General features: G+C 31.3%; 1 protein-coding gene across 1 annotated transcript; it reads left to right on the top strand.

The window, feature by feature from the left end:
• Positions 1-488: 488 nt before the first annotated feature.
• LOC134691600 (uncharacterized) lies at positions 489-17,678 on the top strand. Its single transcript, XM_063552167.1, has 9 exons — positions 489-591; positions 1,446-1,619; positions 2,369-2,639; positions 3,474-3,560; positions 3,976-4,137; positions 14,122-14,297; positions 15,594-15,966; positions 16,525-16,614; positions 17,269-17,678. The coding sequence occupies exons 2-9, from the start codon at positions 1,467-1,469 to the stop codon at positions 17,421-17,423; spliced, it is 1,467 nt and encodes a 488-aa protein (XP_063408237.1). The 5' UTR covers positions 489-591; positions 1,446-1,466; the 3' UTR covers positions 17,424-17,678.
• The last annotated feature ends 5,281 nt before the right edge of the window (positions 17,679-22,959 follow it).

The following is a 22,959-nucleotide window of genomic DNA, read 5'->3' as shown; positions in this document are numbered from 1 at the left end:
ATAATTTCTGAAAATACCAAGCTTATTATTGTATATGTGTTTCGTCTTCAAATTAATCATAAGAGGTGACGAATAATTAAAGCAAACAGGAGCAATAACGTAAGCCGTAAAAGATTATAGAGTACCAAAAATGCTAAAATCTATTTCGAAATACAGTTGTAGTAATCATTTACTTAGAAGAAAAAATCTAGATTATCGTAAACTTCAAATTCTGTTAACTGTTAATATATAAAAGATTTAACACTTATAATATATTTTAACGCAGAAGTAAACAACAACGTTTTATATCTCAATTCTTTGTTAATATACAGAGATACACATTCATATGTTCAAAAGATTGTTGGTGCATCTAATTATGTTTTAATTTTCCTTCAAGTTTATGTATGCGTGAAGACAAATTAAAATTCTTGTTTTTCATTATAAAAGCCCCCTGCTGGTACAAAATTGTGTATGAATATTCATTTACAGTTAGAGTTAAAAGTCTAATTTTATTATTCCGAGAATTACAGCATTTACTATAAAATGCGCTGCCACAACAGCATTCAAGTACATTTTGCTAGAAGACACTGTGTTCGAATCCTGTATATTTTGGTAAGTCCTGGTGTTGATATTTGTTCAGACATACTATGGTCAAACTATCTTGAATGCAATTTATAAATGATTACAATTAACTACCAATGAATGTAAAGAGGTAAACAAATCAAAACAGTCACGTCAAACGCACGTTCCTTCAAATAGATGTTAAATCTAACATTCTCTACAAAAAGAAAAGCCTATTCTAAGCAAGGAATATGACAGTTCTTTTCCATTCTTTTGGTGTGTATGAGATTTGATATTGTCACTTGATTTTTTTTTGTTATGTTACTTATTCAAGGAAAATTTCATAATGAATTTCCTATAGCATTAATAAAATTGAGAATGGAAATGGGGAATGTGTCAAAGAGACAACAACCCGACCAAATAAAAAACAACAGCAGAAGGTCACCAACAGGTCTTCAATGTAGCGAGAAATTCCCGCACCCGGAGGCGTCCTTGAGCTGGCCCCTAAACAAATATATACTAGTTCAGTGATAATTCCTATAGCATTGCATGCCGTGTCTTTCAAAACATGTTTACGCTCATCAAATCGGTTCGTGTTCCTCCGTTTTGTTATTACAAAGAGGTATGATTGCAAATGAGACAATTTTTATCACGATAAAAAAAAAACTTAATTACTGATTATCTAATTGAGGTTCTTTTGGTAGAAAATTTGTGACTTTTTTCGACATTGGATTGTATTCGCAGACTTATGATTTTTAAATGTCCCTTTGGGTATTTAAAATGTTTGTAGTTTTTAAGAAAATAAATAATGTTTAATATTTTCTGTCTCATGGCTCTTTGTTCCATATCATAAACACTTTATGTCTATATAAAACAGTCAATATGTGCATTACATTATTTTTCAGAACAAAAGAAAATAGAAAAACATGTCGATAATAGCAACACAATGGCGAAGCACATTATGCTACGAAAATGGCAAATGGACAACTCTTGTTTCAGTTATGGAGACGTTCGATGGATGTACAGAAACAAAGAAAAGGGAACTAAAATTAGAAGGACGCCGGAGTGAAGACGAAATTGTGAGTTTACTAGCAAACTAATTGGTTTTTATAATTTATGTTTAACCGTATATAATTTTACTTTAACTATTACGAATGAACATACATGACTTTTTACAGTCATTTGACGTTAAATGCATTGTTCCGAATAACCCCTTTTGTTACTAAATTATAACTTCTGAAAGATATATTCATTTTGCTGTGAAGCTACCGTTTGAAAGTTACACCCATATATTGGAAATACTAAAATTTTTTTTTTTATCAAAACCGAGATTACATTTATCGTTTTCGGCACAACTTTTTGGAATTTTGGGTTATCGATGCTCTTCAACATTAAACTAGATTGTATCTCTAACTATTTCGATCTGAGGGTCAACGGTGAGTCGTATACAGACAAAACGCGCATCTGGCTTCCAAATTATCAGCCTGGTACCTTTGATAACTATTTACATATTTTACAGTATCTGATTAAAGTAAATTATCATTAAACTATTAATATAACTTATGAACCAGCCACATCCTTAAATAATGTTTGTTTCCAGCAAGAATGCCACAGCTAAAATTCGTCATTTATCAATTTTGTTTGTTTTATATTCTAATTAAAGGATCGTAAGATATAATACCTGTTATTTATACTTTGAATAAAAGAAGTTAGAAGCACAACATCAGTACGTAAACTTTATATCTCGAGTAAGCAAAACATAGTTTTTAAAACTGTGTATATTGCACAATTGTTCAAGCATTTATTGATCATTCATTCATCTGAACAGATATCTGAGGTTGAATCCACGCGAGTATCACAGGAACCTTTGCATATGTATCAAGCATCAGACGACTTTGTGAAAGAAGCAATAGACGCTCATAACGCGTTACGACAAAGACATGGTGTTCCGCCATTGAAAGTGACAAAAGATTTATGTAATATTTCGCAGAAATGGGCAGATTATTTAATAGATAACAACGACAGCAGACACAGCTTAAATGGATTAGGAGAAAACATAGCCGAGAAGACGGGGAATTCTGAAAACTTAGATTATACAGGTTGGTCTAGAATCACAATTTTAATACAGTCAATAATCATAACGGAACTTGGAACAAATGCAGGTCCTTTAACAGTGTAAAACGAAACCAATAAGCAACCTAATTAAATTGTCTTTAGTTTGTTTAAAAAATGGGAACAGTTAGTATAAAAAAGTATAAAAAAAACCAATCATATTGTAAATATTGATGATATTCACACAAAGAAAATAAAACGAACGATTACAATAATAGCGTTGAAATATGATTCGATCTTCTTTATACGGATGATTCCGTGTGGTAGTGATAAAATTGAATCTAGGGAAGTATCATTTCGTTATTTTAGAATTAAACGTTTAATTTTCACTTTGCAGTGGTCTTTGTGTATGACCATTAAACATGTACTTCCAGGTATGCAGTCTAAACATGCTATGGAGATGAAAGCATTATAGAACATATGCTTGCATGACGTTGAATAAAAAATCAATGTATTGTAAGGTTATCGAACAAATTATTGCATATATTATGTGATTGCATGACACTTAAGATTGATACTTTTTAAATGAGAAATTTTTACTAGAATATCACTAACAAAATGAGAAATGATTCATTGTCAATATAAGAAGCATGGATTTGTAGTGTCGGTGTGCATGTTAGACGATTTGACAAAGAGGCTTGTATGGGGATCTATACATTTATACTTATGTTTATTGCTTCATTGATTCAAAAGTTGTTGATGATTATAAGGAGTAAATGAATCAAGATCAAAATGTCGAAATGATATTAACGAATTAGTGGCAATACAATCAGTTCGGACAAAAAACATTACGTCATAAGAAATATTATTTGTAATTGCAGGAAAGGCAGCAACTCAATCCTGGTACAATGAATTTTTGAATTATCATTGCTTTGGAAAAGAGCCACCATTATTAGAGGAGGTGGGAGGTATGTAAGAGTACAGTGTATACAGAATAGGAACATATTAAATGCATCAAACACAGTGGGCGATTGTATATATGACAGAAAAAGCAAATCAAAATTGGTCTAACTCATAACTAAACGAGTAAAATATTTTAGATCGGGGAGATTAAGCGGGCAAACGAATTATATCAAATATAATAGTATTAACACACTTTAAATTTTCTTCTGCAATTTGAAAATGAAATAGTCTTAAATGATTTATGCAATTTCCCTTTATTAGCTTGTACACCATACTCTTTAATATAAATATATTGATATACGAAATACATATTACTGTAAGTGTAACGTTGGCTTAACATGTAACTATATGGAAATTAATCATTCTAAGGCTTATTAGTTTTTCCTGAAATGGTTATAAAGTTTATTTTTTGCATTGCAGACTTTCAGTATGGAAATTTCACTCAAGTGATATGGAAAAATACAAAGGAAATGGGTATTGGAAAAGCCAAAAGAAATGGAAGGGTCGTCGTTGTAGCCAATTATAGACCATCGGGAAATTGCATTGGCTGGTATGCAAAAAATGTCTTTCCAGCAAAACGCTGATGACACTTATTCAGGAACTGTTCAAGATTCGGAAATAAATATTTCATTTAAATAATCATGTATCTATTCATCAAGTATTAATGATAATGTAATCGAAATATGTGATACTTAATTAATTGTTAAGCACATGATATGTGTTTTATATATGATTAATCAATCTCTCAACTGAAATATTTGTTATAGTTGATATTTTAATAGCATTTATATTTAAAAAAAATATATATTGATTGATGTATAATAATTTCATAAAAAAATCAAAATTCAAATTATGTCTGTGCCTGTAGTTGTCATTTGTTTCTGTACATGTTTGTTTTCGTTCATTTTGTATACATTGATTTGGCCTTTAGTTTTTTCGTTCGAATTGTTTTACATTTGTAATGTCGGCGCCTGTTATAGCTGAGTATGCGGTATTTGCATTTTTAAAGGCCGTACGGTGACCCATAACTATTAATATCTGTAACATTTGGTCTGTTTTGGAGAGTTGTCTCGTTTGCACCAAAATACCACATCTTCTTTTTAAGTTTTACGTTTTTTAATCTTCAGTCCGTTCTACTCGTTTTAATGAAATTTTTATTATTAAATCAAACACAAATATAAGTGAAAACATGCAGAATTCAATAAACATAATATTCTTTTCTCCAAACTAACACATTAGTCATAAACTCGTTTTTTTAAATCTAAAATGATGCTTTCAAGGCAAAACATTCAAACAATAATTTAGTCCAACAATAATTTTTAACATTTATTCTTTTATATGTACGTAGACATAGAGAAATTGTTTCCATTCTAGGATTGCTGTTATCCCTTTTTTTTATCACTCTGTCGTTGATTTGTGAGGAAAAAAGAAAAATGAATGCATAATCATTTTCTATTTTAAAGCAGATTGGTAGTTATTTCTGTTAGTAAAACACTTATCTAAAGTTCCTACCCAGCTGAAGATCAACATTAAAAACACGACATCTTCTTTTACGATTTGTCTGGCAAAGTTACATTGTACACTTCTTTCACCCGAAATTTCAATAAATTGCAAAAAATAAAAGAACGCTTATGTGTGTATACTGATAACAGAAAATAAGATAAAGTTTAAAGAGAAGTGTGCTGATAAAATCCCAAAACAATCATCGATATATCTGAATTACAGATTGATTATAAAATTATGCTTGAAAATTTATGACACAGCTTTAAGATTTGTCTGGCAAAGTTACATTGTACACTTCTTTCACCCGAAATTTCAATAAATTAACTGGATGTAGTATTTGTCAGATTCAAACCAAAAGTAATTTAAAAAAACGCGCACCAACATTTTAGGGGCCAGCTGAAGGACGCCTCCGGGTGCGGGAATTTCTCGCTACATTGAAGACCTGTTGGTGACCTTCTGCCATTGTTTTTTTCTTTGATCGGGTTGTTGTCTCTTTGACACATTCCCCATTTCTATTCTCAATTTTATATGGAGACAATTTGTCTGTTACATTGTCAAGAGACAAATAACACAAACTCATTTTAATTGAGTTTATGGATTTCTAGGCACATACAATCATTGTGCTATTTGGACGGGTTATTGTTTTTTTTTTGGATAAATTCCCAATCTTCATTCCTAATTTAATTAGTATTTCAGTGTGCATTCTCTTTCCTTTTAGATTGCAAAACATGTGACTTATCATGTTGATAGTCTAGTGAATCATAATTATATAACAAACGAAATTTGTATCCATAGTATAACAACAAACAAATATTCATGCTAATGTTGTATTATGTATACTTTTAACTGAAGGGGATATCACGTATGACTTAAACCAAAATAAAAATAACGTAGTTAATTGCATAATTTACTGCTTTAAATGAATATGCAAGATGTACTATATCTAATTATAACTAAATGTAAAGATGAATTTGTATAACTACATTTTTCTCTCATACTATATATGTGCATTTCGTCCTCCCTCTGTAGTGTCCAAACTGTCTAACTCTCTCTCTGATATTCGTAAATTAAATAAGATGTATTGATTAGATGATATCAATTGATTTATATAGTATATTCAGCTAGAATAAGTATCTATTTTATGCTGTAAATTGGATGGTATAAATATAACAAATTTAGAAAAATCACAAAACTACAAAGGTGAAAACGATAAACATAATACATTTTAGAAACATTACATCATCTTTCATATTTTGATATCATTTTTCTATAAAGGTGTGTTAGCGGAAATTATTAAGTATAATGAATTTGAGCATGTTAATAAAAGAGTTATCACATTTACCAGGCTTACAATTTTGTACATTGAACACGAGTTTCGTTTTGTATATAACTCCTACGACGCTCAAATGTCTAATAAAAATATAAACTACGAGGAAAATTCAAAACATATTGTTCCTAATCAAATCGCAAAATCGAATGATAAAACACATTCAACGAATTGACAACAACTGTCTTTTTCCTGACTTGATGCTTGCAGGTTCAAATTTAGAAAATAGTGCATTGAACCTAGTTATATCGCGCTAACTCTCTCACTTGTATGAAAGTCGCATGAAGTTCCATTATATTTACAACGATGTGTGAACAAAACAGACATATTAGTTAAAATTCACTATTTCAGTACTATTTCTGCAAGTGATAAAATAGAAACAACAAGAATTTAAACTATGCTATTGTATCATACAATTTTAAAGCGTTTACGACTGTAATTCAATAGCCTACATATTGTCTTGATTTTGTTACATAACAATAGCGAGAAATATTATAACTTTAAAAGATAAATACCACAAAAGATATTGTCATTGTAAATCTACGTAGGTTAAAGCAGATAATCAGATTTCGTGCTAATTATGTACACGAACACATATTCACCTAAACTATAAGTTAACCGATCTTATATTTTAGTCTTTTCTTTAACTGTATTTAATATTTAACACTGTATCACTTTATAAATGGTTTAATGAGATTACAGAATGTTTACTCATACCATATAACACTAGCGAATTTTACAAATGCATGTATGTTAAGTTTGAAACAATCGATGCCTTCTTAGAACTTTAGCCATTGTCCAATTTTAAATACATAACCTTGAAACACATTTTACCGTCAGTGTTCAATATACCTCATACATTTCGTTTAAGATAAATAAAGGTATCGTCATTTTATAAGGATATTATTTACTTAAATAATTTAAAATCGTTTCACATGTTATTGTTAAGTGTGAGAGTTGTACTTAAAACGATATGTTTACATCACATTGGTTCATGTAGAATTCTCTGTCAACAAAACCAACTTAAGAAATCAGAGGCTATCTATTAATTTACAGTTGATTACTTTATGTTGTTGAAGCCCAGTTAACTTATATATATAACCTGCAGTTCTGTATTGCACACCTCTGATGAATCTCTTATAGATTGCATTTATGTAAATATTGACTATGACTTTTCTCATAGGAACATTCTTTACGGCTAAAACTGTACCACTTTTACTATAAAATTTTGAAACAATCATATCATAAAATGGAAAGTTCATGTGCACTACTAAATATTTCAAAGGTCAAAATATAGGGTTGTGAGGCATATATTCAACGTTTATACGCCCCGAACTTCTAAGAGTTTAAACTAACACTTAATTTCATAACTTTCCCTAACTCGACTGTAGGGTTACCACATATTTCAATCTAAACAATATTCACAAATATATGTAGGACTCGGAGGTGCCATTGGGAGGCTGGAATGCAATGGTTACGCTGAGGTGGGATGGTCTACGCCGAAGTGCGATGGTCCATTCGCTGATGTGCGATGGTCGGTCAAACGCATGATGGCGAGTTTAAAAGTGTACAGATTATTTTGAGCAGTACATTTATATTATATAATAGTTAGTTACTGTGTATAAATCTACATACATTGTTTGTTAGGTCTGTCATTGATTTCAGTTGCATACTAAATGAGAGATCGTCCACTTTGATTTTCTACATGACTTTGTTGTGGACATTATAATTCTAAATTAACATTTTATCTGTACTTTGTTCCTATTATAAGATTGCTGTTTACCGTGATATTATAATACGGAGAGTATGTCTGCTAACCTGTATGTTTTTAAAGAATGTCATGTTCCATCGTATACGTAAAAAAAGGAAACTTTAGTAGATTTAAAAAAAATAGCTACAGAAGGTTAACTTTCCACCAATACTCCCCGTTTGCTGTTCTTATTAAATTTTGTAAGCCCCCACATTAACTTAAAAACCTGGAAAACTGCTTCTTACAATGTTACATACCAGTTGTTTTCTACATCGACATATGAAAAAACATTGAAAGTAGTTTGTAGACCATCGCACTTCAGCGTAACGCCCATCGCACTTCGGCGTTACTATCATCAAGATAGCATCACAATGCCACCATCGCACTTCAGCGTGATAAAAAACGCACTTCAGCGTCAAACCATCGCACCTCAGCGTGACCATCGCGGTTTGGAGTACCATCGCACCTCAGCGTGACCATCGCGGTTCGGAGTACCATCGCAGTTCAGAGTCTTACGTATATTTACTGGTTACATTCCCTAGTTATGTCTCTATAAGATGCAACCTACAGATCAGAACTGGGTACCAGTATAATTATCAATGAATATTCTATATCTCCCCAAAAGAGGCATGGTTTGAGAAACAGCTGTATTGACAAAGTGCGACATATAGATAAATCTACGTACTTATTTATAACTTAACAATGATCTATCTTATATTGTAACACACCTTCTCATAAAACTCCAAACAGAGGAACAGGATATATCAAAAAGACATTCAAACTCGTAAGTATAAAATAAAACGAAAAATGTAATAACAAAACACACAATCATATACACACATAACACAGAAATCCTAAGACGAACAATCACTAAAAGTAAAATAATAAACCAGATGGTATGTACTATTCATGCTATTTAGAGTTTTAGATGAAAAAGATCTAAAAAAAGACAACCGAGACAAAGGTACAGTCAGTTGCAATCAACCTTTTTCTTAATACATTTTTTCGGTTCTCAATATTTAGCTTTCTATTTATGGTATCTGGAGTTTTAGAGACAAAAGTACAGTCAGTTGCAATCAACCTTTTTCGTTATGCATTATTTTCGGTTCTCAGTATTTTTATATTATTTGGATTTTTAGAGACAAAGGTACAGTCAGTTGCAATCAACCTTTTTCTTTTTTTGTGTTTTTGGTTATCAGTCTTTAATTTTCTATTTACGGTACATGATATGTTTGTCTTTTTTATGACATTTTGTGTGTTTTGTCATATCATTTAATTGTTATTTTATATTTCGACTTGTGCTGTTTAGTTCCCCTAAGATATCATTTTCCCCCTTTAAATAAACTCTTTGCAATCATATCATATCACATATCTACTAATACTCTAGTTACATGCTATCTGTTAAAATCACGACAATGGTTTATTGCTGAAATATCTTGTTAACATGAAATTCTCATCAATAATATTGAAATCCATATGTTGGTTTTATCTAACCAACTCTAAATGAGAACATTTGTGTAATGCAATGCATGACTATTCGATTACAAAATATTTTCAAGGTTCTCTGAATTGAAGTTAATACTTGAGATAATTATTAAGTGTGTTTAAATAATAAATTCCTTCGTATCAAAGATTTTTAACTGGAACCCATGTAGTCAGTGTTGTAATCGTAAATATCACTGAATACAAATGATATGTGTATCAATGTATCTGTCTCATTTAATTAAAGACGCTGATGAGTCTTTTGAAGACAAAACGAGCGTCTTGCGTACAACATTATATGCTACCTTTGGTGACGTTTTATTCTTTTAATGTTGAATGTCCTCGTATTGATACACGAATAAAATTGTAATAATTTTAACAAATGTCTCGTTTTTTACTTCACCGCGTTCATTTTTTTATATGAGGAAACGGATGTATTCTAACTGATAACATACATGTTTTCATGGTAGTATGTTTGTTATAGAGAGTCGAAAGATAAACTCATAAGACTTAAAATGACAACGCCAAGACAAAAACAGAAAAGAAACCACAGTACAAACAGCAGTAAACAAAACACAACATAGAAAACAAAAGACTGAGCAACATGAACTTAAAAAAACTACAGGTTATCTATGATACTCCAAAGTAGTAATCAGATCGATCTTGCTTTAAATTTAGCATCCGTTGTGTTGCTCATTTTTGTACTAACCTGTCGATAAGTATAATTCCGAATATCACTGACATGTCATTGTCGTCAGACTTGAGATTAATGTATCACAAAAGTTAAGTGGTATATCAGACTTTAACATAAACTGTGTAAGTATAGTTTGAATATATAGATGATGTTCTTTCACTAAATAATTCAAAATTTGATGACTATGTGGAACGCATCTATCCCATCGAACTAGAGATAAAGGATACTACAGATACAGTTAAGTCGGCCTCATATCTTGACTTACATCTAGAAATTAACAATGAGGGTCGGTTGAAAACAAAACTTGGTTGACGTTATGGAATAACCGTTTAACAAACTATATCGGATAGTTTCATTACGTCGTAACTACAATCCCCTTCCCTTTCATGAATGTGACCTACCGAATTAGACTATTTAGCGGATTTGTTATCACATAAGCAACACGACGGGTGCAACATGTGGAGCAGGATCTGCTTACCCTTCCGGAGCAACTGAGATCACCCCGTGTTTTTGGTGGGGTTCATGTTGTTTATTCTTTAGTTTTCTATGTTGAGTCATGTGGACTACTGTTTGTCTTTTTGACTTTTTCATTTTTAGCCATTGGCGTTGTCAGTTTATTTTCGATTTACGAGTTTTACTGTCCCTTTGGTATCTTTCGTCCCTCTTTTGAAAAATACAGAACAAACTGATATGATAATACAAAACAAAGATTTTAACAAAATTACAATTTTAAGATGTTGAGAAGAAGATACGGACTACGGTGAATAAAAAGTATTAACCGAATAACTTAACTCAAAAGTAACCTCAAAGTCATAACAACTTAAAAAACCAGCATGTTAGATTCAATCTTGTTTTATAGCAAAATGTCATACTTATGACATTGTTTTTATAGGTTTATATTGACAATATTGGATGAACAACCCAAAGTAACATAACATAAAACAGATTGTGTAACAAGAAAGGTGCCAAAATAACCATGTCAGAATGCTTCTGTGTAACATGTTAAACACTGTTTCAAGTGAAAGACAACCCTTTTTCTGCGAATACAAACAACCCACACATTTCATATGACAATGACTGTTTACTTGAATTTACTTTAAAAAAATATGTGCATCACTAGAACTTCCTGATATATTCAATACCTTTTGCACTGTAATGGACTTAATATTATATGTTTTTCCAGTTAAGATATAAATAAAATTCGTAGAACTGTATCTTTTGTCTAGGACAGTATTTAAAGGCATTTTGATTATCGAATAGCAGTATACCAAACTAATTTAGACTAGAAGGACATATTTAATTTAGTTATCAATAAATAAAGGTATGTATATAATAAGGTGTTAATATTTATGAGTACTCATTATGCTCATTTAATTTACATATAAAAATAATAATAAAAAGATAAATCAGCTCTCAAGATCTAAAACAAATTGAATCAGAGAAGTTTCTAAAATAAGTTGGTTTACAGTATATAGAACTTTATAAACTATAATTTTTTCCCATTGTAAAAACGAAATGTGATAATATATTTGTCATTGAGCGTTCCTGATGAAGGTAAATTGACAAAAGCACGTTGGACGCCTGCATTTCATAACGTTTTGTTTTCATTTTGTAAACATGTGCACAGATATCGAAATCGATTTTATAAATAATTGACGACAGTTCGCAGTTATTTAGCTTAATATGATTATAAACTGACACACCATGAATGTAATATGCTTATGTTTGTCAAATACAATGTAAACATACAAAAACGCATATTATTTTTCCGGATGAGTGGGGTGCGGACTTTTTCACTGCCAAATATGTTTGGATAATCATGTCGCCTTTAGATGCGTCATAGAAGACAGCTAAAGTGAAATTTATGTTATGTATCTGTGATGAAGATACATATTCCATGTTTTTTTCAGATGGGTTTAAATACATGAAATAATTACTTTTTCACCGGAAGTCTATCTTTTCTAGTATTAGTTGTAAATGTCTATGTGTCTTTTTTTAACAAAGATAATAAAAAGTAAAATCACAAAAATATTGAGCCCCGAAGAAAATTCAAAACGGAAAGACCCTAATCAAATTAAAAAATCAAACGCGAAATACTACAGTTACATTTCATCTCTGTATTTTTGTTTTATATTGCGACCATTTCAGTACAGTATTGTGTCACTACGTAATTCAAGTAACTGTAAAACGAAATGTGCAACATTTTTTATTATTTTTTTTTGTGCAACATTCATTATGTACCTTCCGAAGTCAAGGGGAGATGTTGTTCTGTGCTTGTCGTTGGTTAATATTCACCATGTTTTTTTCCGTTATTTCTACTAGTTTTTCTCAGTTGATTTATTTGAATTACTTTCAAGTTTTATGTAGACGAAATGCGCGTCAGGCGTATTAAATTATACTCCCGGTACCTTTGATAACTATTTACATCACTTGGTCGATGCCACTGCTGGTGGGCTTAAATTTTTCGAAAAACTAAGAATTTTCTTATCCCAGGAACTTTTGGGAATTTTGTGTCCTCAATGCTCTTCAACTTTGTATTTATGTCGAGGAAACGCGTGTCTGGAGTATTAAATTGTAATCCTTGTACTTTTATCACTATTAAGTAAAGGCTTTTATAAACGACTAAACGATAGGGGTTTTTTCTCATTGTTTAGGTAAATAAGGTTGCTTATCATTACTTTAATTAATTTCATTTGATCTTTAGTGGAGAGTTGTCTCATGGGCATTCATATCAGATATCCTTTTTGTTAAATAACTTTTGCATAGCCTTAACACGTGTCTTCAAGAGTATATATTCAGATATTTTTTAGTTAACTATATAAACATGATGGATGTCGTAGATAATGCATACATCGTGCATCTTGTTAAATAATACAAAAGACAATATTAAAATAATTTAAATTCTATATTTAAACTAAGGAAGATAAGAGTAAAGTTTCGTAATTCAAATGAGCCTTGACTTATATATTGTTCTAATTTAAGATTATTGGTTGACTAACAATCTAATTACCCCATGTTAAATTGTATATATCTATAAGTTTTTTAAACAAAGCTTTCCAAATGACATTTATAACAACTTGAAGTGCCAAAGGTATATTTAACATTGTGAATATGTCCCTCTTTTGTTTACAAGCTATTTTTTTTATACGTTTTGAATATTCAAATATTTGGACCTCTAGCATCAGTGAAAACACCTTTTTTGGCCGAAATGCGCCTTTGTTGTAAATAAATTGGTACTGGCAATGTTATTCGTGGTTTTTTTTTTGAAAAATTAGGACCATCCAAGAAACCCTATCTAAATTAGGATAACATGTATCTATTATTTACATCATTATTTCCATAACATATTTTTCTTAAGATGAGTAAACGAGACTTAAAAATTCTTTTCATAGTTCGGCCTCATACTGTTGTTCATGATTTTCCTTACTCAAAGAAAGATATTCAAAGGGTAGTTATTATTCATCATGTACATCATCAAGTTTCAGAAATAATATTACAAGGATAAGTCAGTCTGCTTTTTTTTTCCTTTAAGTTTGGAAAACGTTCTTCTTATTGTTTTATATCGTGGTGTTTGCTAAAATTGCAGTTATGTCATTATGGTCATCTTCACATGCGCTTTACTACATTTTCTACACTTGAAAATGAATGTACCAAGTCAGGAATATGACAGTTCTTGTCCATTCGTTTTTTATGTGTTTTGACATTTGATTTTGCCATGTGATTAGGGTCTTTCCGATTTGATTTTCCTCGGAGTTCAGTATTTTTGTGATTTTACTATTTGAATACGATTAGTTTTGTAATATATTTCAGACATTATGTCAGTCAAGAGTAAGTCGACAAAAGTTGGAACTAACACTTGCACAAAAAATGGAAAGACAAGTACAACTGTTAAAGTAGAGGAGACGTTCACATATTCAGATGGAGGATCAGAGGTTAAGACTAGAGAGTTGGTAGTAGAAGGTACCCCACCAACTAAGGAACAAATAGTATGTTACGTTACCATATCCAAAATATGATTTAGACACAATGCATGGTTCACTGTTCGGTTCCAAGAATGGTTGAACATATTTTGTTACTTTTGAAATACCCTGTGGGATTTCTCCTTTTTTTTCTTTCTGATATCGACGTTTCAAAATTCGTCGGCAGATATTTGTTCAGGCTGATAATAAAAGTAGATGTCTTCGAACAAAAAGTATAAAATTGTTAAATGTTACATTTGACAAGTGAATAATAAAACAGTCTCAAAATATCATGTTGTTTATAGTAATCAACACTTTAAAGGGAATATCATTTATTCATACGACTATGTCACATGTGTAAATTATTTACAAGTTCAACACCTAAGACGTTAAATTGTAAAACGAGTCAAATCGAATAAAACAGTCAGGCCTCTATTTAAAAAAAAAACCTAATGGGAATGCATGTTCAGCAGATAAGTGCATATTGTCATAATTACAATCACGCCCCCTTTTAATGATGCGATCTGTCGACTAATCACTTTTATTGTACTGTAAGAGCAACACAGTAACTGCAACACCTGAGATCACCCCAGTGTGTGGTGCGGTTAATGGAGCTCAGTATTCAGTTTTGTTTGTTGTTGTATTTTTTTTATACTGTTGTTTGTCTGGGTTTTTTTTTACGTGGCGTCGTCAGTTAACTTTAAACTTTAAGTTTGAATATCTAATATATGTCATATTTCTTTTGCAAACGGAATGGCGAAACATACCACATTGAATTTCTGATAATCATAAAAATGTCAATTCAAGGCGGTATATTTTTTGACGTAATGCTCTGTGATATAAAAAAAGGAAAACTTTTCGGAAAATTCAAATAAGAAATTCGCTTAAAAAATTAAAATCAAAAGCTCAAATGTATCATAAGAATGAAAGATAACTGTCATAATTATGACTTGATACACTAAACTGTAACTGTTAAACGAAAAACAGAGCCTTCAGGTTATATCTATTCACTATCAATCTTCCAATTAATGTTTAAGATACCTACATCAATAGCCCGTATCTCATAGTCAAATATAGATATAATAAAACATTCTAACAATCATGCAACAACTCTGCATATAGGTTTTATACATTTCCGCAATAGTTTGAATAGGGCAAATAACTCGGGTTGACTACAAACAAACTTCAATACTGAAATGGAGTAAAGAACATATTGAAGTGGCAAAAAGTCATCACTATGTCTGTGAAATACATCTTTACTGTAAATATACACAAACTTACATTGACGATTTGGGATATGTGTATGTATATTTTCTATTTTAGCAAGCTTTTGTGAACTCCGATGACGTTAATGAGAACGATTTGAAGAATCTTAATTTGTCGTCAAAACCTTCTCAACCAAAAGAGATTCTGCCAGGAAAAAAACACAAAAACTCATCACCAAATAAAACATCCAAACATGACCAACCACCCGGTGACTTTGCTGAACAAGCTTTAAATGCACATAATGAATTACGGGCTAAACATGGCGTACCAGCATTGACCTGTGCAGCTGACTTGTGCGCAATGGCTCAAAAATGGGCTGACCATCTTTTTGCAAACAATTTGACGGGGCACAGTCCGAGAGACCATAGGCCTGGAGCTGGTGAAAATATAGCATACATGATGGGAACAATGGCCGATCTCGACTATTCAGGTACAATTTAAAGACATTTTAGAAATTATAGATTTAGACCAACTGCATTTATACTGTGATTTATCTGCAACATTATAAAGGAAAACAAAACTCAGATTATATTGGTCATGTATCCATAACATAAAATAATAACATACACAGCAAAAAAGAACACACAAAAAAGGTTAGATAAATCAAGTAACGATTTTGTACATGGGTGGATAGATTCGCTGTACAAAAAGTTATCTGACAAAAGTATATTCACAAAACTTACTCCGAGGAAAATTCAAACGGAAAGTCCTTAATCAAATTGCAAAATCAAAGGACAAAACACAGCAAACGAATGGACAACAACTGCCATATTCCTAACTTGGTACAGGCATTTTTAAATGTAGAAAATGGTTTCTCACCTGCTTTTATGGCGCTAAACAAACAAACAAAAAACATAAACAGCATCTATCAAATTAAAAAAAACCAAACATGTAATCTATTTGGAGAGTCGGTTCAAGGCGATCCACAAGCAAATGTTTTAATTTTTTCTATCGATTGCTATTATTTGAAACTTACTTTTTGTTTTAGCAAACGATGCTACAGAATCATGGTACAGCGAAATAGAAAATTATGGATCATACTATGGAAAAGAGCCACCAGAGTTCGGACGAGTACCTGGTAGGTTACTTATCGATTCAAGTTTTAAGAAATATAAAGTATACATAACATATGAATCGCATGTGTAATGCTTTTATTATGGTCGATGGAATAACTGAAAAGCAGACATGTGCAACAGGTTCTGCTTACCTTTCTGGATAATCCAATTTAAAAGGTAGGGTTCGTGTTGCTAGGTCTTTATTTCTTGTATGGTTCGCTTCCGTTTTTTGTCTGTTGACTTTTTTTCTGTATTACTCCTGGCGATATCAGTTTATTTCTGACTTATGAGTTCAAATGTTCCTTTGCTACTGTATACGTTGCCACTCTTTAATAAGCAGTAGTCTTCCAGGCTTCCGTTTTTGTCTGCCAACTTTATTAAAGTTTAAAAGTAGTGAGTTTACTTTTGTTCGTCCTGAAATATGATTCTAATATTAGACAAAAAAGGAACATATTGAATTATTTCAAATCAATGAAACTAGGCAAGGTAACAGAGAATTTTTTGAATTTTGATAACAAGAAAATGAGAGAGATCTGGAATGTCAACCCAGTAAATTTATCATGCTATGCATGCATCAGCTGTCATTAGTGAAAAGGGTAACACGCTGTCCGAACACGAATGGTTAGGAAGTTTAACTGTACATTTAACGTTGTTGATGTTAATTTTAAATTTTTCAGCGTATGGTCACTTCACTCAAGTTGTATGGAAGGATACCAAAGAAATGGGAATAGGAAAGGCAAGAGGAAACGGTCGTGTCGTTGTCGTTGCTAATTATAGACCAGCAGGAAATTTTATTGGCAGCTATTCACAGAACGTATTGCCTCCTAATTAGCATAGCTGAATAAGCTAATACTAAATTGTTTCTATGAAAGTTAAATGTGGCAAACATGCACTATTGCTTATTTTTTATATAGAAATATTGTACATTGAATTTCAAATATATTTTTTTATACTATATACATTTAATTAAAGGAATATTAAATCATTAGATAACTATTTAAGTAAAATATTTTGGTCGTGGTGAACGAACGTTTGTTGTTAAGCATGTAAACATACCAGACTATTTCCAGTTTAAAGATGTTTTTTTCTGCTTTTTATAGATATAATGAGTAAAATCTTTTCCTAACCCGACCGTGCAAGGGCTGTATAGTCAGTCAATGTCGTTCAAAACTTCCATTTGAACTTTTCCTTTTACTAATGATGTCTGCTTTATTTTGTTCACGCATTGTTGTCAATATATTGATGTGACTGTCATAGAAGTTTATCTAGCTATAAAACCAACTTCAATCACAATTTTCTACATCAGAAAATGCCTGTACCAAGCCAGGAATATGTTGTTTGATGTGTTTAAGCTTTTGATTTTGCTGTCTGATAACGGAATTTCCGTTTTGAATTTTCCTCGGAGTGCAGTATTTTTGTGTTTTCACCTTTTTCCGACTGATATTTATAGTGTTTTTCCTAATATCGTTTGAAATATTGCATTATATAAGGTGTTTCTTATCGTATAACACACCGAGGGTTGTCAGGATTGAACAAATGAAAGACCGACACTAGGGAGTGTTTTCTTTGGGCAATTATGAATCCCCGCACGACAAGAAACCATATAGAATATGCATAATATGTTAAAGATTATTTTTTTTTGCAAAGATTTGCAGGATTTGGTTCCTCGTTGACCGATCATTTAAAGTGGATATTTTTTTGTTGGTACGTTCAGATGTAAATACGCCCTACTGCTCAGTTAGATGTGAAATAAAACTCACTAGTTATTTACTCTATTATGAGGCAGGCATTACCTGTGAATGGGGACGAAGTCTGTATGGGTTTATTTTTAAATCAAACATGTTAAAAAGAGAAACGGAAATATCGTAACGTTTCCGATTTTGGTTCTGTTTTTAGGGGATTTAGTTGTGACGTTATTTAAGTTATGACGTCATATTCAATGTAAACAAGGAAACGCTTTATTATTTTTTTTAAACAATTTTTAAAAATGATGTTTTATTGAGTTCCTTTCTTAGACTGACACATATACATTTTATTCAAAGTCTCATGCAAACAAGACGGAAACGGATGTAGATTTCTGCGCAGATCCTGAAATTCAAAAACGCGACAAAAAATTTTTTGAACGATTTTGAGTTCATTAGTACAATGAAAATTTCGGGAAATTTTCCCTTTTTTTTGTTTTGTTTTAATTTTTATTGAATTTTCTAATGTAATAGGGGACTTGGTTCCCATATAAGCTTTAGAAATGCATGATGCCAGACACAAACGAATTGTCATCTGTGTATGAAAAATAAAAGTCACTCTTTAGGAAATGTTTTGTACCAGCTTAGATGATGATAAATTGGATTCAAGATTTTTTAACACACAGTACACACTCAGTAGTCCTTGAAGGTGAACATTGAATAAAATTCCTGTAACATATGAGGTACGTCAAGCAGAAATCTCATTCGTCATTCGAGTCGAATCGTTTTTTAATAATAACAAAATTTGATTTCGTCCTTTTAAAAAGCAAAGCAAAAATCAATTGTGCGTGATATTTTAAACCAAACTTGGGTTGATTAACTGATATTAGATATCTAGATATGATTATACTTTATAACTTATGTAATATGTGATTTTTTTCGGAAGAAGTTATCCGAACTGAAGCAATATTTTGTTTGGATATTGAATGATAAAAAATTTAAAGCTTGGAAGTCGATGATTATTTACATATGTGGAAATAAAGCAGCTCGTGGATACAATATATGGAGTGGATTTATGGAGGGCACTAATTAAGATGTAAACAAATTTCTCTGTTACTGTTGAATAATAATACTATTGCTTTCGTGTTTCTGTTTTGTTGTCCTCCTTGCTGTTCAACTTTGTACTTGTTTTGGCTTTCGAACTTTTGTATCTGGGCGTCACTAGTAAGTCTTGTGATGACGAGGCGCACTTCTGGCGTATTAGATTTTAAACCTGCATGGTACCTTTTTGTCAGCTTTTATTCCTGTGTTTCTTTGTCCAATATGTTCTGCTATGTAACATTGCCATTTCTTTAATAAATGTCCTGTACCAAGTCAGGAATATTGCCATTGTTGTAATATAGTTCGTTTCTGTGTGTGTTACATTTTAACGTTGTGCTTCTTTTGTGTCGTTTGTTTCCTCTTATATTTGAGTGTGAACTCACATAATTATTAGACGTGTCACGGAACGTTTCTATCCCAAATTCATGTATGTAGTTTTTATGTTATGTTTGTTATTCTCATCGGATTTTGTAAAATGCTTAGTTCGTTTCTGTGTGTATTACATTTTAATTTTGTGTCGTTGTTCTCCTCTTATATTTCATGCGTTTCCCTCAGTTTTAGTATGTAACCCGGATTTGTTGTTTTTTTTCTATCGATTTATGAGTTTTGAACAGGGGTATACTACGGTTTCCTTTATTTGTTGTTGCAGATAATACATGTTTCTGAAATGTAACTAAAATAACACGTTTCAATCAGGACATGTTAAGCTTTTAAAATGACCTTGGTATTTTTAATAGTTTTTTAAGTGAATAGATAATCAATGTTTGAAGTTGTAAAAATCAAGAGAGAAATAAAATGAATCGGCTAATATCTCAAAAACATGGACAAGCGTACGTATACGAGCCTTGAATTTTATTCATTGCCTTTATACATTTCATTACATATTAATCTATAGGAATCTTGTAAAAAAAATGTTATTTTGAAACAAAGTAGCTTACGTCCTTACGCTTTGTATTACACAAATATGTGAATGCATACTAGATCATATATCTTCAAATATTTTATAACACAATATCTTAAACATTACCTCACAATAGTTCTGTAACAATATACATTGTTAACATGATATTTTCTTTAATAATGAAATCTATATATCCGTGTTATTTAAACTTTTTTTATTTATGACATTTTTACAATGTAATGAATGCTAATTCGGTTACAACACAACTGTTAATTACTTTGAAATGAAGATATAATACGCAATATAAAAATTAAGTACGTAGGTTTTAAACTCTCAAGGCCATTGTTATCTGGCGTGTTCAAATTGGAGAAAAGGGGAACGCGTTTATGAAATGATGTTACATAAAATTAATTATATAAATAGTAAATGTAATGGTTTAATATCAAATGTCGTTAGATTAAAACAATACCAAAGTATGATCAAATCCTACCTATAATATGACCAATGGACAAATATATAGTACTGTAGATTAAAATGACAAATATCCTCTACTGCATAATTTCTTTTAGTAATAAATAAAGAGGGACCCGTTTTTATCATGGTTGCTTCTCAGTGATTTTACATAGACCAAATTTGGACATGCTATTTCAGGACTTTTCATATATCTTAATCAGTAGTAGTATATGTTTGCCTAGTTCCACTCAGTTGAATCAATATAAGGACACTATTACCGTCATATACGTTACAAGTTAGGTTAGCTATACTATCAGGTTAGCTATACGATCAGGTTAAACCTTCATTGTCGTCGGAAAATGATTAAAAAAAAAGAAAGAGGACATACATGTATGTTTCCGTTTTTCCCGTTAGTCTAAAGGTTGATTTTGGCTGTTGTTATGGACTAACCAAATTCCAAAAAACATTGTCGTCAACATAATGGAATTTGTCTGCGACTGTAACACAGGTGACAAGTTTAACTAGCTATCATACTTGGTTTAATCCATCATATTTTACATACGAATATGTCTCTTCAAAGTTATAAATATGACAGTTGTTATCTTTTCGTTTAACGTGTTTAACGTGTTTGGACTTTGATTTTGTCGCTATAACACTTGGTTGAATCCACTATATTCTACATACGAATATGTCTCTTCAAAGTCATAAATATGACAGTTCTTATCTTTTCGTTTAACGTGTTTAACGTGTTTGGACTTTGATTTTGTCGCTTTCTGTTCCTTTTTATAAGTGGTTGATGTGACACATATTAGGTTAAAGCAGCTTACAATAAGTAAACATACATAAAGATATACAACATACTTCCTTACATATAAACCAAATTTTACTCGATCTCACAAAAAAGAAATATAGTTTATATAAAATACGATAAAGACACTTTCAAAAAAGAATTTTGTAGGTAATACATTGACTAAATCACAGATAAAAAGTGTTCATGGTTTAATTTTTAAATTGTTATTTGGATGGAGAGTTGTCTCATTGGCACTCACACCACATCTTCCTATATCTATTTGAACATATGTTCAATCGCGTTTTGCTGTATACGATTTGAAATAGATCTATTTATTTTGTCTCATTGGAATAAAAGGCAAACATTCTAAAGTATCATTAGAAAACACATATGTGATTAAAAAAATCGTGGTTAATGAATGATATAACGAAAAAACGTAAAAGATATCTACATTACTTAAGTCAAAACAAAAGCTGCCCAAACCAATTCAAAGTAAAACCAATTTATTCTGAACATATGTAATAAATATTCCAGATAAATGAATGAAAGTGTTTTGTGTGAATATGTAGATCCACATGCATTTAATGAACTGACATGTTGTATAATGTGATTTATTTTTTAAATATAAGTGTGTAATAATTTTTAAATGAGCGTCATTAAAATTTCCGATTAGTTCCGTATGACTTTATTATAATTGATTTAAGTTTAAAAATATATATGTTTCCAAACAAAATATATATATATATAAATATAGTTCTTAGAATAATATGAGGAAGGCGCTACCTTAAATGCCAGCTTTATACTAAGACAATGTCCTCTATATAGATTGGTTGTTGGTTGTTTAACGTCTAGTGGCAAATATTTCATGCATGTTCAGAACGAATGTCCTAGGCTACATTAACGATGGGGGATAGGACCTTTATCGGGACTCCGGGATCGGGTGTTTTTAGGTCGGGATTTCGGGATTGACCCTTTCGAGATCCGGGAATTCTTTATTCGAATTTCGCCGGGACATCGGGATTTCGTGTTTTTAAGTCCGGGATTTCGGGATTTCGTTTTTTAAGCCCGGGATTTCGGGATCAGGACCCCTCCTACACCCCCTCCCTAATTAACGTATTGTTTATGTCTAGAATTTAATTATAAGTTCAGATGGATAATGTTTAGGGAACAAACATTGAACTGGAAAAGGCAGAAGGTTATAGTATTTTTCCTGAAAAAAATATTCTGATTTCCAAATTGATGAATAAAAAATCTGGCTTTCCTTTTCCTTAGGAGTCCCAACATTACTGTTGAAAAATGGAGGGTCCCACAATATACATGTGTTTGAATACATTTTGTAATTGATATATTAAATAATATTCTATTGTATTGATTGTTTATATATTATAGGCTTAAATATGTCTGTTATATTAAAACTGTTTATATGGTTTTGGATTGTATA

Source organism: Mytilus trossulus, chromosome 11, assembly GCF_036588685.1.
Source record: "Mytilus trossulus isolate FHL-02 chromosome 11, PNRI_Mtr1.1.1.hap1, whole genome shotgun sequence".
Taxonomy (NCBI): Eukaryota; Metazoa; Mollusca; class Bivalvia; order Mytilida; family Mytilidae; genus Mytilus; species Mytilus trossulus.
Note: the sequence above shows the minus strand (reverse complement) of the source record. Positions and strands in the feature narration are given on the sequence as shown.